We start from the raw sequence: 18708 nt of genomic DNA, 5'->3' as shown, positions 1-18708 counted from the left end.
GCATCTGATTAGTAAACCAAGTGCACATTTTGAACGTATTAAATCTTAATCATCTCTATTTTTCAAGCAATGCATTTTCTTTTTCCAACCTAAAAGCGTTTGATGCATGTCATTTCTTTAAAGCATTGAAACATACATCGTTCTGGTCGTATATGCGTTTATATTTTCTCTTCCTTTCTGTAGGTTCCATAACTTCTGTTTTGATCGTTGGGGTCGTGCCTTACTGCTTGGTGGCATTTGTGCGTAGCTGCATTCCTGTCTTTGTGTCGATTAGATTTCTGGATCTTTAAATAACCATCGCCTTTTTTTGTTTCTGTTTCTTCTTTTGTGGCCTTGCACATGTAATCATCGATGAATGCTTTTTCGATCATGGTTGCTTTGTTATATTATCTTTATGTTGGTTTCCTCTGTCGCAATTTTGTTAGCAATGATTGCGTGCCTTATCCATGGTTTTTCCGCTGCAGCGGGGAACAACACTGTCTAGGGACATAGCCGTAAATTCATTATCTGTTTTTGGTTCTCTTCTGATCACATTATGATTGTCTTTTTGCTGTTATGTTTACAATGTGTTTGTGTTTTTCATGACCTCTTGCTTTAATGAGTTGTGGTTCGCGCGTAATTTCATATGCTTAAGATGGTTCTTTGGTTGATGCGTTGCTGCTGTTTGTGTTTATTTTTCCCCATTTATGTAGTTTTATGTCTAGACGAATAGGGTGACCTAGAAGGGCCGTTGGGATTCAACGAGCCAATTTGCCTACGTTTGTTGGGGATGTTGGTCTTTGGAGTTGCAAGATGTTCCCACTGCGTGCGACAATGAATATAATGATGTTTCAATCTCTTTCCTACTTTTGAATGACCAAAATAGCCTTCCCCAACATTTGCATCAATTTCCAAACCAAATATTCCCATCAGTGGTGTTTTTAGCCCACGTTTGATCATGCCGTTGTGCGAAGCCTGTTGGCCAGTGATGCTCAAACCAATCATTTTGTCCTAAATCTGCTCATAACTGGGCAAGCCGCCTATCGAAGAAAAAGAAAAAGTATGCACTCTTTCGAAAAAACACTGTTTACATTTTGTTGCTAATTTCAAGGGTTAACTTTTCTCCATCGGTTAAGTTCTGCCTGTTTATTTGATGGGCGCTTCTATTGATCTTTGTTTTTATAGGGGTTGATCCAAAATATGTTGATTTTGGCTTAAGAATTGCCAATGTCAGTACTGCAATGCTCTGTTTTGGTCTATAGAACAGACGACGAAGAATGTTTCATCTGTTTATGCCTCACAGTTTACTGCGTGTTGCATGAGTCAAAAAGTTAAATTCTCACGTTTTAAACCCACCCTCGTTTATTTGGATAATTTGTTGAATCCCAAAAATTCTCAAAGCTGCTTGCAATTTAAAACAAATATTAGATCGTATAATTCAATCATAGTGTTCACTTCGATGAGAGCCAAGGTTGATACATCCATCAACAAGGGTCGGGGTCCCTATGTTTTTAGGATTGATGATCAGGTGCATCATTCGATGGGTTTTTTTATTGCCTTTACAGGGCTAAAATCCTAAATTTGTACAACTGTACATTCATGACACTCAGAATGAAGTTGGTAATCGTATTGGTTGTTTAGGTGGATCAGAAGCGGTTAGAAAACTATATCGGCATGTTGTTGATGGCCTCATCAAAATGCTAGACGAGTGTAATGAGGTTGTTCAACTTTTTAGGCTCGCTAGGGATAGGATTAATGAAGGGTCTACAAGTCATTTGCGTTTGCATTAGTACAGTGCGTAGGCCAACCATAATGCATAGTATGATATACCGGTGTGTGACGAGATAGGTGGCTTGATAGTTGGGGACATCGGTGAATTTCACAGTGAAAAAGATATCATTATGGAACATAGGACAAATGACCTATAACGAATCACAAAGTTACATTCTAAGTACATGGCTTTGCAATATCCTCTTCTTTTCCCACACGGTGAAGATGGGTATAAGAAAGGCCCTTCTTGGAATCCTAATTTTAAAGGGAAAAAACCAATGACTGGGGGGGGGGGGGATCAATGAGAGCGTTTTTGGGCTATTAAATTAAAGATAAACCAAGACACAATGACATCCTGTTCAAAGGTGGCAGATTGTTTTAGCAATATTTAGTTGATGCATATGCCACGCTTGAAGAAGATAGGTTAGATTACATCAGGGCAAATCAAGATTCTTTTAGAATAGAAGGTCTTAAAGGAATTCATAAAGCACTCAAAGTAGGAAATACAAGCATTTCTTTGTTGGCAAGAGGGTCATTTTGTCAACTTTCTTTACCAGCAGTGTTAGATATATGATAAATAATTATCAGGATGTCATGGCCATATGCGTCACTTTGGAAATCTTGATTTATTTATCACTTTCACTTGCAATGCAAAGTGGCCTGGAATTATTGAAGATATGTGTAATAAACCTAGTTGTAGGGCTGAAGACATGCTTGATATAGTCTCCAGAATTTTTAAAGCAAAGCTTGACCATATGATTAAATTTATAAAATCATGAACACCTTTTAGCGATGTCGAATCTGGTTGGTTCATCGCTCTTGGCCAAATTTGTTTAGTTTATCTATCTTCTCATTGCATATGTAGAGCTTTCTGTTTTGACGTCTTTACATTTTTTTTTTTAAATAACAGTGATTTACACGGTGGAGTTTCAAAAACAAGGTCTACCTCATTGTCATATCTTGGCCCAGGTGAACAAACATTTTAAATGCCGTTCTCCCTGTGATGTTGATTCTATCATTTCAACTGAGATACCTAATGAAGAATGTGAAAAGTTGGGTACGATGCAGTTTCCTAGTACATGATCCACGGCCCACGTGGTCTTGCAAATCGATTTTCACCTTGCATGAAAGAAAACGAGTGTTCCAAAAAATTTCCAAAACCTTTCACAAGCAAGACCACTTTTTCTGCTGATGGTTTCATTGCATACAAGTGTCGGGATACAGAAAATCTGTTTGTTAAAAAAAAAAGAATCAAGTTTGATAACACATTTGTTGTCCCTTACAATCGTGAGCTATTATTGAATTATCAAGCGCATATAATTGTTGAATTATGTTGTCAATCAACACTTATCAAGTATCTTTTAAGTACATAACTAAAGGTGTTGATCGGGCTAAAGCTGTTTTTGAAGATGAAGAGTTTGATGAGGTTGTGCCTTATCTAAATTGTAGATATTTATGCCCTTACGAAACCATCTGGAGATTGTTATAATTTCACATTCATTTTAGGGAACCATCAGTTGTAAGGTTGTCTGTGCACCTTCCGTCTGACCAAAGTGTTGTTTTTAGAGAGTTTGATGATCTAAACTATGTTGTTAACCTCCTTACTCTCGAAAGGACAATGTTAACACAATGGTTTGAAACAAATGTCCAAGACTCTGATGCACGTAAGTTATCTTACGTTGAATTTCCTACCAAGTATGTTTGGAAAAATGACGACAAACAGTGGACCCGTAGAAAACAAGGTAGATCTTTAGGTAGGGTTGCGTATATTCACCTTGTTGCCAGTGAGTTATACTATTTGAGGCTACTGCTTAACTACTAGAAAGGTAGCTTTAGTTTTGACCATTTAAAAACCGTCAACGACATTCTTGAACCCACATTCCAAGCAGCATGCATCTTTCTTGGTTTATTGGGAGATGATAGGGAATGGAATAGTGCTATGTTAGAAGCGGTTATCACTGTGTCATCTTTTCAATTAAGGCAATTGTTTGTCATGTTGGTTCTCTTTTGTAATGTTGCTGATCCATTAGCTTTGTTTGAAGCACATTGGAAGACAATGTGCGATGACATTTCCAAAACATGCTTAATGCTTTTGGCTTGCAAGATGTCTCTAAATACCAGGATGAACTTAGAAATTCCTGTTTGTATGAATTAGAAAAGTTGTTCACCGCTTCAAATAGTTCTCTATCAAAGCATCACTTGCCACAACCGAACAATCTGATGATGGATAAACTTAAGAATAAGAGTTTGAAAGAAGAGTTAGGTTACGACGCTGACTGACTGAAACAGGAGCACTCACTCTTGATCGGCCAGTTAAACAAAGAGCAAAAATTAGTTTATGACAGCGTTATAGAGACGATTGACAACAACAAAGCTGGCCTATTTTTTATGCATGGTCATGGTGGGACGGGCAAGACTTTTTTGTGGACCACCATCATAGCTAGAATTAGATCCCAAAATCAAATTGTTTTGGCGGGGGATTCATCTAGAATGCCTCTCTCTTGCTTCCTGGTAGAACAGCTCGCTCTAGATTTAAAATTCCTATCGACATCACATATTGTTTGGTTTGTGAAATTAAAAAATGGACTCATCTTGCAAAACTAATCACTAAAGCTGCTCTCATTGCTTGGGATGAAGCCCCAATGAATCATAAATGATGTTTTGAAACTCTAGATAGATCCCTCCATGATGTTCCTAACGGCTCAAAACCAGGTTTTGAACATTTGCCATTTGAGGGTAAACCAATCATTTTCGGAGGTGATTTCAGGCAAATTCTTCACGTTGTTCCAAATGGAAGTGTTGCTAACATTGTTCAAGATTCATTAACGAGTTCATAGCTTTGGTCCTATTTAACTATTTTTACCCTGAAGCAAAACATGAGGCTTTCGAAAACATGTCTGAACGAAGGGAAAAACCAAGAACTCGCTGATTTTGCAAAGTGGATACTAGATATTGGAAACGGTACTATTGCCAGATCTATATCTTCAACTAATGGAGGAAGCTCTTGGGTCAAAATTCCAAAACAATTCCTTATCCAAGATGAAAATCCCATCAAAGCCATAATTTCAGCTATCCATGGGAATTTCAAAACAAATTTATGAGATGTGTTGTATCTAAAAGAAAGGGTTGTACTAATACCACGAAATGATACAACAATTGAAGTAAACGATTTTGTGTTGGGTATGGTGCCATGCGAAAGTCGTACTTATCTCAATTTTGATTCGATGTCTTCTGCAACGGAAAATTTAGATATGCTTCTAGTAGAATTTCTAAACCAACTTGATTTACCTAGTTTGCCCCAATGATGTTAATCAGAAATTTAAATTAAAGTGGAGGGTTGTGCTGCAATTGAACGACATAGTTGTGCAAGCAAAAATCATAACGGGAAGCAACATCGATGAAAATGTTTATATCCCCAGGATAATTACTGAATCATCTCAACATAAATATCCCTTTACTGTAGGAAGACGACAATTCCCTCTAAAAATTTGTTATGCGATGACAATCAACAAAAGTCAAGGACAATCCTTGAAAATTGTCAGCATGTCACATAATGTTTTTTTTCTAATGGACAACTATATGTTGCATTGTCCAGGGTGACCTCAAAAAAAGGTCTCAAAATTGTTATTGCTCACGATGCTGACATGCCTGACGGTTATACAAAAAACATAGTTTGTGTTAACATTTTGTCCCATTGTTTATTTTTTGAAATATGGCTCCACCATTTCTTTGATGAATTACCTTATTCAATGCTGAATTTATTTATTTATTTATTTATTTTCTAGATTGATGGAAGTGATGCCAATTCGTTTCTTGAAACCGTACCAACCAGGAAACAAACTCCAAATCAGTGTCTGCGGGATGTGGGTCACAAAGAGCCTTGATTGGTACGGTTTCAAGAAACGAAATATGGCTCCATCATAACAGTGTTGTCTTGATAAGCAAGTCAGATTCTTACACCTTTTTTACTAATCATTGAATTTTCTGTTGTTAATGAGCCTTGATTGCAACATGCAACAATTTGATTGAAATATGCATCAACTCGATTGATTATGCTGCTGTATTCTCTCGCTCTGCATTTTGTCTTTTTCTCTTTTTAATGAGGTTTTATGCTGCTATACGAAACTGATGAAATATTAATTTTTAATGATCGTTTTATAATTGAATATGTTTTAATTCAGGGTTTTAATTTCATCAGTGTAATTTTTTTGTGATTAGGATTTACGACCTTCAGAACTTGGTTGATTAGGAATTTGTGCCTTTACCTCCTGATCCGTATTCAAATTTAATTCATATATGTCCCTTCTTAAGAGAGATCCATTTTTATCGAGACCTTACAACTGTTGCATTGAATTTCTTTGGTTTTTTATGGGTCATTGAGTCGTGTGACAGCAAATGAAAAATCAATTTTCTCCATATAATAGCATGCCTTGGAATAAATTTCTTCTTAAAAACAAATATACAAGGTGCACCACTAACACTTCTGCTCTCTTTACATTTCGTTTGAGAGATTATATTTTGTTCTGTCTGAAGAAGCTTTTTTAACCGAACAAACAAAACTTGGTTGGTTTTCTTGAATTTCTTTGGTTTTTTATGGATCATTGAGTCGTGTGGGCAGCAAATGAAAATTCCATTTTCTCCATAAAATAACATGCCTTAAGATAAATTTCTTTCTTAAAAACAAATATACAAGGTGTACCACCAAAACTTCTGCTCTCTTTACATTTCGTTGGAAAGATTATATTTTGTTTTGTCTAAGGAAGCTTTTTTAACTGAACAAACAAACGTTGGTATCAAATTAACAACTATCAGCTCTTCTATTGCTTAATTTTTTTTTTTTTTTTTTTTTGCACTTGTACAAATGAAACTAAATATGTGTTTACAAGGTTGCTTCGATTGCTGCCGGTTTCATTCTTAAAGCAATCTTCATTATTATCTTGCATATGATCTTACATGCCATCTCTGTAGGAACAACCATGCTATGTTTACTGTTTACGTGGTTCTATCACCGTTTGTGCTCAATGTTCTCCTCCTCATTTAATATTCTGTTTGATTTTGTTTTCCTTTTTCTGAAAGGGGGATGTGGTTCATGTAACCATGAACGCTCGAGACATCCAATATTTTTTGGGCCATCTGAGGGTCGGTGATGTATACGAAATCAAAAACATTTGTGTTGTTCACAACAGGGCATCAAGCAAGGTTGTCCTTCATGTTGCCGTACTATTGACAAAACAAGCCAGGAGATCCCAATGCAGTGGTTCAATTTGATTGAGCTTGAGTAGCTTTATGAAAGAATCGATAGGGATGTTGAACTTACAGGTAACAAATTTAGTTTTAAGCGCCGCTCCAAAAACTGAGACAATCATTTTAATTTTTTTGTTGGCTTCGGTGCACACTCATTCTTGCTAATGAATACCATATGTAGATATATTTGGTTGCTTGACGACTGTGCAGCCGATTGAAGAAGTCACCATCCAACGCACAAGAATTGCAAAGAAGAGAAATTTTAACCTGCAAAATATCAGGTAATTTCTGTGTACGTTAAATTCTGATTGTAATTTTCACATGTGGCACCATAATCATTGTGTATAGCTAGCTGCCACCTTTTTAATTACTTACAAGAGTGAAACAGTGAGTATCACCTTATGGGGAGAGACTGCAAGGAGTTTTGAGGACAATGGAGTACAATCGTTGCTGCCAACCGTGTTTGGTACTTTGACAAGCCTCAAAGTAAAGCAATACCAAGGTCATACTAACATACTTTATTTAGCTACTTAAAGTTTGAGTTTATTGACTATTATCTTTTATCAATAAGAAAGCCTGTTCTTAGAAGCACAGGATCAACTGTTTTTTTTTCGTCCGGACATTCCACAACTCTCTGAATACAGACTAAAGTAAATAGACGACCCTTCTTTAATAACTTTTGCGTTATATTTCTCACCCTAAACATGCGCAAAATAGGTTTGAGTATCTGAGATCACTTGTTTGGATGTTGCCCACTTTGGCTAACATGTATAAGGGGTGTGCCATCAGTGCTAATTCTGAGTCAAAAACGATAGATGAATTGCTTTTACTTGATCTTGCATTTCACATGGTTACTCTCTCATCATCGACATGTTAACAAAAATTATCTTTTAAAAAAAAAAAAAAAAAAAAATTGTGGTGCATCTTGCTTGGCTGCTTCTTGGTTTGTTTATCTATTCGTTTATACTCCATGTTTGCGAAGTGATGGTTAAATGTGTTTGATCATTTGAAAACCAAGAAGCAGCCAAGAAGATGTCTGGATTGTTTAAGTGCAACGAACATGGTTTGATGAACAAGTTACCCGAACCATGGTAATATTCTTTTGCATCTATTTTCCATCTGGCAGTTATATTAAGTAGCTGACTTTTTTTTTTTTTTTTAAAATGGTTATGAAATTCATACATGATAATGTTTTTATGCCTACGATATTTTATGCAACAACAAGGTTGAACGAGTGACAAAGCTACCGTTATGTATGTGTTTGAACTTTATATAAAAACTTTGCATGTGTTATGAAACTACCATTTTTATGTTTATGAATTGTTAATTTTGCTATGCCGAACGATGTCTTTCGGTATACCTTTATACTTGATGGTTCAATCTGATACATCTTCAATTCATTTTGATGTATACACACAGACGCAGATGTTTATTCAGCCAGCATATACTTTTGCAATCACTCTCATGCCTGAGTTGATCTTTGATTTGTAATCTCCATGCATGCATACATATAACTTTAGGGTGTTCTCCATCCCCATTATACTTTGGCTGCTGTTTGACCCTTGGGAGTGTACAGTTCACCTCTTGTAGAGTTTGGGAAGTATCGTTTCTATTTCTGCTTTTGTTTTATAAAACTGGGGGACAAAGACTGTGTACTTTGTTATTGCAGATTTCATTAACTCAGACTTTCAAATAAACACTGTTTATTTTGTAGAGTCTATTGATGTAGAATGGTTTGAATCTAAATTATTTGTGTGTCTTTCTGTCGATGTTATTCGTGCATACCCTGCATTACAGTGGTTGTAATGCATTTTCTAGATTGGTTTTAGCAGTGATGGTTGTCTAACACAAGAATATCTTCCTCTTGCACAGGTTCAAAATGAATCTTAATGTGGAAGATAACACAAATCAGCACAACTTCCTCATGATAGGAAGGCACGCCGAAAAGATACTTTGCGTTTCTTGCCATACTTTGGTAATACAAGAAGGATATGAGGATCTATTCGTGGTGTCGCTAATTCTTAAAAATTTGGTCGGCAAGTCAAAAGCATTTTAACTCTCTTTTGGACATCAAAACAGCGACTTCGGGAAGATAGATTTCATCGTTCATGGACTGCTTCAAGACCATGCGCTCTCCAACCCAGCAATCGCCTCAATCAAATCACAAACGCCCGCTCCCACCTTAGGAAAACAAATTATCAGTCAAGTTACTCTCATCCCAATGACGCCTTCCTAACCACTAGATCAACAACCCCGATCAATTGCAGCAGACAAGACTTCTAAGAGAGCATTGTTCCCTGATCAAGCAGACAAATCTGACACACTAACTTTTCCTTCCGATAAATGCTCTCGTGTAAATCTTATTAACTATACTTCCTTCTCTTGGGTATATGTTTGCCTGGTGATCAAAAATCGTTGACCAATCTTTTTGCATCGCTCTTTCGCACTATTTTCCATGACTATCACGTTTATCTCTAACATTATCAATTGCCTTCATTCACAACAAAAAACCTCGCAACGAGCAAACAGGCACAACCAATTCTGTCAGAATTGCTCGAGAATTCCACAATCTAGTTGTCCCCAAAATCAAACCCATCAATAGAGTTCTGATTGCCGCCCTCAGGACAAAAACCTAGGGAAAAAAAAAAAAAAAAAAAACAAAGATAGGTAAATTACGATTTATTTTTCACATGCATGCCTGCATAGCATCCATAATGGCAGCCTTTGTTACATTATTATTTATGTTTTTTGCTATAGTGTGGAAGATGTCCGATCTAAGAAAAAGTGAACAACCATAGTCTTCGTGATCAAATGTTGCAGGGTGTGCTGCATGTTTTTTTGGTTTGAACATCTGTGCTTGGCGACTTACTTGCTCGAACAACGTTTTTTCTATGTTTCATTAGTTGCTAAAACAAGTGCCTAGCCTGTAGGGCATATATTTTGCCGTCTTAAATGCAGAAGCAAAATATGTGTGAACTGCAGGTTGCTTTTGTTTCTTTTGTTTCATATGGAAGCAGACCTTTTGCTTATTTTTGCCTTTGAACATTTGTGCCTGGAAAATTAGCTGCTTGAACAAGTACTAAACATTTTATGTTTTTTTTATTAATTGCTTGCACAACAGGACAAATATTTTGCCATCTTAACTCCATGGACAAAAATGTGTGAACTGCATGTTGCTTCTATTTCTTATGGAAACAAAACTTTTTTGGCAACCATGTCTTTGTGATCAAGGACGTTTAGTTTCTTCCCACTGATTGTACAATGCCTTTGTATGTCAGCGAAGTTGAATGTATATAAAAGCCAAGCTGTTTATTTTATCGACCTCATTCACTCATGTGTCCCTCTGTTTGTTCATGATTGTGTTGAATTTATTGAATTTGAATGTGTTTTATGCATCCGATTATGCACAGTTGGCTCCTTCAGCAACGCGTAAGCATATTTTTTAGTCCTAACCTATTTTGTTGCTCTTGATCTCCCTCCTATTAACTTTTGTCAGTAAGAATTCGTATTTATCTTGTGACAACTTGGCGGGATCTTTCCCGGTCAAAAACAATCTTAACGTTCCTAAATCCCTAAGCTTAAATATTAGGGTTCTCGCACTCTTAACTAACTCTCATCCACCTCTCGGCCTCTATCATCTCTCTTGCTCTCACGAGCATATCCCTTCTTTTTCTCACTCTATCATGTCTTCAGTTATCTCATATGTCCCATTGCACGCAACATAATCCCCAACAATTGGACCAACTGTTTCATACTCTCTCATCTGGTATGTATTTTAACTAAGTTGAATCATTCTTTTATTTCACATATTGGTTTTCAAATTTTACATGAATTCTTATACAGGTGTGGAAGCTAATATCATTCTATGTATATATTTGTTTTTACAAAAGATGCTGCTACAGTTGAACTGTTAGAGTAAGCTGTTTTTTATATATTTATTTCTCTAAAGCTTAAATTGCTGTTACTTGTGTCGTGTGGAGAAGCAACAGCAGATTCACCTTCATATTCTAGTAAAATTTTAACTACTGAATCCATGGTTGGTCTTTTGCTCTTCTCTTCCTCCACACAGGAAATCCCAATCTCAACCATCTTTGCCGCTTGGATCCTGTTGAATTGCCCACTCAGCCTTGGATCCATCATATCCTCGATCCATAGATCATTCCCTCGTTGAATTTTCCGCTTCGCTACACTCACGAACCTTGTCAACTCCGACTCTAGATCATCAGTGTCCTCAACAACCCAACTTGAAAGGCGAATGCCCTTCACTAACTCTAGAATTACCACCCCAAAACTATAAACATCCACTTTTGCAGTGATCGGACGATTCAGAGCCCACTCGGGAGCCATATACCCTTTCGTTCCACGAATTTGAGAAAAAACTGAGCTCAGGTTGCCTCTCTGGGTTAACTTTGCTAGCCCGAAATCTGCAATCTTTGGCTCGAAATTTCCATCTAGGAGTATGTTCTCAGGCTTCACATCACAATGGATAACCCATTCTAGACACTCATGATGAAGATAGGCTAAACCCTTTGCTATTCCAATTGCAACCTTAAACCTTTCTTTCCATCCAAGGAAATTTGGGGGGAACAAGTGCTTGTCCAATGAGCCATTTTCGACGTGCTCAGAGACGAGGAGTTTGTGCTTATCTTCAGAACAGAATCCCCAAATTCTCACTAGGTTCATGTGATTAATTTTCCCAATTGTGCTAACTTCTGCCCAAAACACACCTTCCCCTTGATATAAATCCGCCAGTTTCTTCACAGCCACCACTCTTTCGTCCGCCAGAATGCCCTTGTACACAGCACCGGAGACCCCTCTTCCAAGCTCTTCATTGAAATTTTTGGTTGCATTCTTGAGCTCAGCGTAGCAAAACTTTCTAAACTGACTCGAAATTACATGATATCCATCTTCTGTTGGAGCTGCTGCACAGTGCCTTCGGAAAAGCAGCCACCTGGCCGAAGCAATGAAAAGAACTTCAAGTGCACCAACTGCAAAAGCAAAGCTATACAAATATACCCATCTTACCCTTTTCGCAGTATTTTCGTACATCGAGATTGAATTCTTCTTGCATGTATCCAAGGCCTTAAGATTGACAGGTAGCGATGTTTCAACACTCAGAGGCAGTCTTATGTACATACTCCCCGGAAAATCTGGAGACCTGTACCCATTGAAAAGAGCACTCTTTGTAAAACATTTCGCTTCTGTTATCCTATAACTAAATGCTTCGCACCGGAAATCATCCAAGCAGAGATTCGTGCAATTTTTGAATGAGATGGTTTCGCTATAATTGAGATCAAAACCGTAGAAATCTACTTGCTCAATCTGCACGAATTTCACTTGCTGGGACCACAAATACGAACGAGTAAACATAGGCTTGCAACCCTTTTTCCAGTCACTCTTGTCAGCTACTTCGTAGCCAGGAGGGCACGAGCATTTTGGCTGCGGTGTGTTAATACAAATCCCATTTCTCCCACAGATCCCATGCACCTTACACAGCTCCGTCATGGCTTCCCAGGTGACCACCCACAACCCTGTCGCGCTTTCTAGGCTATAAAGCCTGAGGTTTCCATCATAATCCATCGTCAACCGCCTTTTCGCACTTGAACCCGCGTCGGAAGCTGTGAATTGCAATTCATCACTGGACAAAAACTTCCCCAATTCATCCAAAACAGCAACCCTGCTGCTGTTGTAGTTTGTTTGACCACTGACGGAAATGTCGTAATCCGGATCAGGCCAGTACAAGCTCGAAGTGTCAGGGCCGTCGAACATGAGTTTCAAAACATTGTCGTATTCGAAAAAGAAGCTGAAATAGCCGGTCCCAAAAGTGCCTTTTCCCAAAGTAGATATCAGCTTCTTGCTCTTTGTAAAGGGTTGGTTTGGAAGAAGAGTGTGAGTTGGAAAATCAAAACTCTGCCACAGAACTTTACCTTGCTTGTCTCTCAATACAAGGTTGCCGGAATCCAAAAGCACCGCCGTTTCAGCTCTGGAGCTGCTGGAGTTCGCGGTGGTCTCCCAGACGGCCAGGCCATCGACGTCCGTCAAGACCATGGTGCCGTCTCGGCGGAGGGAGAGTCTGGAGCCTAGGCCGGTGACTGGTCTGTCTCTGTTGGCCGTCCAAACAACAGTTCTGTCTACGGATTTCGTAAACCATATAGAAAACCAGAAAGCATTTGTTCCTACACCATAGAAACCACAAGTGAAGGATTCATCTGGGGAAGTTAGGAAGTCGGAATCGTGTTTGGCGAAGAGTGAAGAACCTCTGGAAAGACTGTTTCGGGTTTTCGGAGTTGCAGAATAAGAGTGGGAGAGTAAAGAGATGAATGCAAAGATAAGAAAAGAGAGAACATTTGGAGATGGAACAAGTTGGTGCTTCATTTTTCTCAAGTTTGGTGAATAAGGAAAGAAATAACATGGGCATCCTTTCCATTCAATATATATATAACTAATACCTACGACCTCGTGACAAAGCATGACTTAATCCAAAATATAATATAAAACTTGTAGTATTCATCGGAACAAGGACAGAAGTCGTAGTTTGAGTGAGATAAGCACTTGAAAGATTCGTAAGACTTCGTTTCATAAGAAGGATTAGTTTGACTAAGACTATTTACTATATATATATATATATATATATATTTTTTTTTTTTTTTTTTTTAATTTTAGCAAATGATACAATCTACATTAATAGGATAAGAAAGTGAGATAAGCTTTATCATGGGCTAGTAATAATGTAGTTCAAATTTAAGAATTGAACATAAAACTTCTTGCTTACAAGTAAAAAATAATAATATTCATTGTATTGAAATCATTTGAAAGGGTAATTATTGTGTTAGAGGGTTGACCTTGAATTTTATTGCCCAAAGACTTTCCCTCAATTTTCCATTAGGACCCAACTATGTACCACAAATGGTGGTTTAGGTTGATTTCCATAGCCTAAGACCTAACTCTGTCCCCACAAGTGATAGTTTAGGTGGGAATTGGATCTGCTCCGATCTTTAATGTTCGGAGCCTAAAGACTAACTTATATGGACCGTATAAATTGAATCTAACAGTCTCTATTAATTCATTTCTCTGACCCACCACACACAAATCAACAATCTTGATTTCTTTTACACATCAATCAACGGCCCGGATGGATTGATCCTTAAGCTCTGGACACTAAGATCTAGAGTGGACCCAATTCCGTTTAGGTGGATTTTTGTAGTCTAACATGCTAGACCAAGTTAGTGTAACGTGTTAGACCAAGTTAGTGTAACGTGTTAGACCAAGTCAGTGTAACGTGTTAGAACAAGCCAGACTTATCAAATCCAACGCTAGTTCAAACTCTTTAGTTGGATATTCTGAAATTCAACTGTTATCCAAGGACAAGTATGTTAGGTCTAGGTTTCTTTTGAATGTTTCTTGGCTAAGTCTGATAACTTTGTATTATTTGAAATTCAAACTGTGCGTGTAAATAGGGTTCTTCTAAACGCTTTTGTAATCTGTACATTGATATACAAGCAACCCATATATGGGTATGCAAATTCAGCTGAAAACCAGTGTTCTTTACATGGTATCAGAGCCTTTCTAACGACAAGAAAAAGATCCCTTTTTTTTTGCCCATCACCTTCCAAATGGAAGTCCAACTACTCACAACTCATTGAAGTCAACAAAAATACGATGGTGGGACTTACCCGCACCTGACACGTTATTCTGGTAGTATTCTAAGCAAATAGAACACAAAGTGGTAATCGAATATGCACATTTTCATCATTCTTTAAATGACAAAAATGAAACAAATACATGTTACCTAATGAACAAAACAAGTTCCACTAACTTCCCACATCCTTCAGTAAAAGAGTAACCTTGCCTATTATTTAGTATACCAATGTAAGTTCGAAGCCTATACCGGTCAGAGTTACCATTCCATAGCTATAAACATCCACTTTTGCAGTGATCCCGTAATCTGAAGGTTCGGAGCCCACTCGGGAGCCATATACCCTTTTGTTCCTCGAATTTGAGAAACCATCGAGTTCAGGTTGCCTCTTTGGGTTAACTTTGCTAGCCCGAAATCTGCAATCTTCGGCTCGAAATTTCTGTCTAGGAGTATGTTTTCGGGCTTCACATCACAATGGATAACCCATTCTAGACACTCATGATGAAGATAGGCTAAACCCTTTGCTATTCCAATTGGTCCAATGAGCCATTTTCGACGTGCTCAAAGACCAGGAGTTTGTGCTTATCTTCAGAACAAAATCCCCAAATTCTCACTAGGTTCATGTGATTAATTTTCCCAATTGTGCTAACTTCTGCCCAAAACACACCTTACCCTTGATATATGTCCGCCAGTTTCTTCTCAGTCACCACTCTTTCGTTCGCCAGAACGCCCTTGCACACAGCACCGGAGACCCCTCTTCCAAGCTCTTCCTTGAAGTTTTTGGTTGCTTTCTTGAGCTCAGCGTAGCGAAACTTTCTAAACTGACTTGAAATTACATGATATCCATCTTCCGTCGGAGCTGCTGCACTGTGCCTTCGGAAGAGTAGCCAGTAGGCCGAAGCTATGAAAAGAACGTCAAGTGCACCAATTGCAAGAGCAAATCTATACAAATACACCCATCTTACCCTTTTGGCTGTACTTCCATACATCGAAGGAGAATCCACAACACATTATTACATCCTCCTGCATGTATTTGAGGCCTTGTGATTGACAGGCAGCGATGTTTCCACACTCAGAGGCAGTCTTATATATATAACTCCCCGGAAAATTTGGAGACTTGTACCCATTGAAAAAGAGCAATCTTTGTAAAACATTTCCTTTCTCCTGTTTTCCGATAACTAAATGCTTCGCACCGAAAATCATCCAAGCAGAGATTCCTGCAATTTTCGGACGAGATGGGTTCGGCATAATTGAGATCAAAACCATAGAAATCTACTGGCCCAATCTGCACGAATTTTACTTACTGGGACGGAAAATTCGAGCAATTAAACATAGGCTTGCAACCCTTTTTCCAGTCACTTATGTCAGCTACTTTGTAGCCAGAAGGGCACGAGCATCGTCAACCGCCTTTCTGCACTTGAACCCGCGTCAGAAGCTCTGAATTACAGTCCATCACTGGAGAAAATATTCCCCAAGTAATCCAAAACAGCAACCCTGCTGCTGTTGTAGTTTGGTAGATCGTTGCGGAAAACGGAGTAATCAGGATCAGGCCAGCACAAGCTCGAACTGTCAGGGCCGTCGAACATGAGCTTCAATACATTGTCATTGTCGAAAATGAAGTTGAAATAGCCGGTCCTGCGGTCCCAAGAGTGCCTTTTTCCCAAAGTAGATGTCAGCTTCTTGCTCTTTGTAAAGCGTTGGTTTGGAAGAAGAGTGAGTTGGAAAATCAAAACTCTGCCACAAAACTTTACCTTGCTTGTCTCTCAATACAAGGTTGCCGGATCCAAAAGTAATGCCATGTCAGCGCCGGAGCTGTTGGAGTTCGCGGTGGTCCCCCAGACGGCTGTTCCATCGACGTCCGTCAAGACCATGGCACCTTCTCGGCTGAGGGAGATTCTGGAGCCGAGGCTGTTGACTGGTCTGTCTCTGTTGGCCGTCCAAACGAGAGTTCTGTCTCTAGATTTCGTAAGCCATATTGAAAACCAGTAAGCATTTGTCCCTACACCATAGAAACCACAAGTGAAAGATTCATATGGGGAAGTTAGGAAGTCAAAATCGTGTTTGGCAGAGAGCGAAGAGTCTCTCAAAAGACTGTTTTGGGTTTTCCGAGTTGCAGAAGAAGAGTGGGAGAATAGAGTGATGAATGCAAAGGTAAGAAAAGAGAGAGAGTTTGGAGATGGAACAAATTGGTGCTTCATTTTTCTCAAGTTTGGTGAATAAGAAGCATCCATTCCATTCAATATACCTACGAGCTCGTGACAAAGCTTGTACTATTCATTGGAACAAGGACATAAGTCATAGTCTGAGTCCAACTTAGTTGCTTTCAGTCTTGGATTCACATCAGATCTTGTGACAAGCAATAAGCACTTGAAAGACCCATATATATTACACTCATCTTGCGGTTAATGTAAGATCGATATATAAGTTCAATGTCCTGGTCCTCCTAAAGAAATTGGAAGATTCTTACGGTCTTGTTTGATAAGAGCGATTAATTTGAATATGACTATTTATTATATTGAAAGCATTTGAAAGAATAATTGTTGTGTGAAAGGGTTGACCTTGATTTTTACTGCCCAAAGAGTACGGCGAAGAAGGCATCTCAATTTTCCACCGGGACCTAACTCTGTCCCTGCATATGGTTGAATATTTGGACTTTCATAGTCTAACGGCCTAACCTAGGAGAGATTTTTCAATTTGCCCGGAACCTGGAATGGTATATCACATGTCTCCATACAAGTGGTGAGATTCTTGTGTTAAAAAATTAATAACATATAAATTAAAATTTCCCACCCTTTAAATAATTACATATGGTGTACTACTTATGTTATGGGCACAAGGACAAATTTCTCCTAACGTAACACCCTCGACAATGAAAGTCTAACCACTCACAACTCATAAAAGTCAACAAAAATATGATGATGAGACTTACACACATTGTAACAACCCGTCCCGATTATTTGTTTTAGGGATTCTGAATCAAGAGGGTAAAAATGCAATTTCATGAAAATTGGGAGTTTTTGCTTTGGGGTTTACTTTTTGATCTTAGTTTGTGTGCCAAGGGGTCAATTGCATTTGGGTTTGTCTCCCGGCCCCAACCTCTCTCCCTCACCTCTCCCATAACAATATATCACCTCTCATCTCTCTCTCTCTCTCATTTATGTAAAAGAAAGGTGGAGCCGAGCAGTGCCCCACGCCACCTCGACCCCGGGGGTTACCTCCTTCTCTCGTCTCTCTCTAACTCTGCTAGTATAGAGAAAACGACAAGCTTACAAAACTTCGACAATGGCAAAAGCCACTGTACTTTTCTCCCTCGATGAACTTCAGTAGACCTGGCATTCGTGTCGTGTTTCTCGTGTTCATGTCGTTTTCGTGTCATACCCGATAGCTTAACGGGTCGTGTCGTGTAATACCTGTTAAAGTAAACGGGTAATATGACCCGACCCGAAATCAACCCGTTAATATTATCAGGTAATATGACCCGACCTGTTACTCGTTAAGAAAATTATATTTTAAATCAATAAAAATGAAAGGAAAAACATAATTTGACCCAAAAAAAATGTAAAACATAATACTAAATTAGTATATACATACTAAATTTCGGAGTTGACCCCTTAATGAAAGTTGTAAAGCTTTTCATTACGAGTGATTACATTTTTCACACTTATTATTATTAATTTTTCACTCAAATAAATAACATTGTTCATGAGATTTGGAGGGTTTTAAAAATCTACACTTATTTATACTTTCATCAAGTATAACATAAGATTTTATGGTATCCACTAGTGTAAATATTTTAAATTGAAGATCGAATTCATTCATTGTATTCATATAGGGTCCATGAGTGTAGCTGTAAAAAATCATCAAAATCGGAGTTAAAATAACCGTTAAATCGTAATTTTTCATTTATAACCGTCGAAAAGTTTTGTCTCATTACTTGATCTCTGAATGTTTGTTTGTTTGCAATTTTTGGCATATGCGATCTTGAAGCATATATAAACAAGTTTGACGGTTGGATCGTTGAAATTAGTTTCGTAGGATGCATATCCCATCAAAACGATAGATTCACTAACACTTAAGAG

At 38.2% G+C, this 18708-nt stretch overlaps 1 protein-coding gene and 1 pseudogene across 1 annotated transcript; both read right to left on the bottom strand.

The window, feature by feature from the left end:
• Positions 1–10900: 10900 nt before the first annotated feature.
• On the bottom strand, positions 10901–13464 carry LOC137722051 (putative receptor protein kinase ZmPK1). The gene has a single exon (XM_068461047.1). It carries the CDS (start codon positions 13462–13464, stop codon positions 10921–10923), a length of 2544 nt encoding a protein of 847 aa, XP_068317148.1. The 3' UTR covers positions 10901–10920.
• A 1385-nt stretch (positions 13465–14849) lies between these two features.
• On the bottom strand, positions 14850–16827 carry LOC137722050 (putative receptor protein kinase ZmPK1; annotated as a pseudogene).
• Positions 16828–18708: the final 1881 nt, after the last annotated feature.

This window comes from Pyrus communis, chromosome 17 (genome assembly GCF_963583255.1).
Source record: "Pyrus communis chromosome 17, drPyrComm1.1, whole genome shotgun sequence".
NCBI classification, from domain to species: Eukaryota; Viridiplantae; Streptophyta; class Magnoliopsida; order Rosales; family Rosaceae; genus Pyrus; species Pyrus communis.
The sequence above is the reverse complement of the archived record's forward strand: the minus strand, read 5'-3'. Positions and strand labels throughout refer to the sequence as shown.

What these genes read in the sequence shown, in the direction of transcription:
- LOC137722051 (XM_068461047.1), bottom strand. Translation starts at nt 13,464, where the DNA reads ATGCTTTGTCACGAGGTCGTAGGTATTAGTTATATATATATTGAATGG.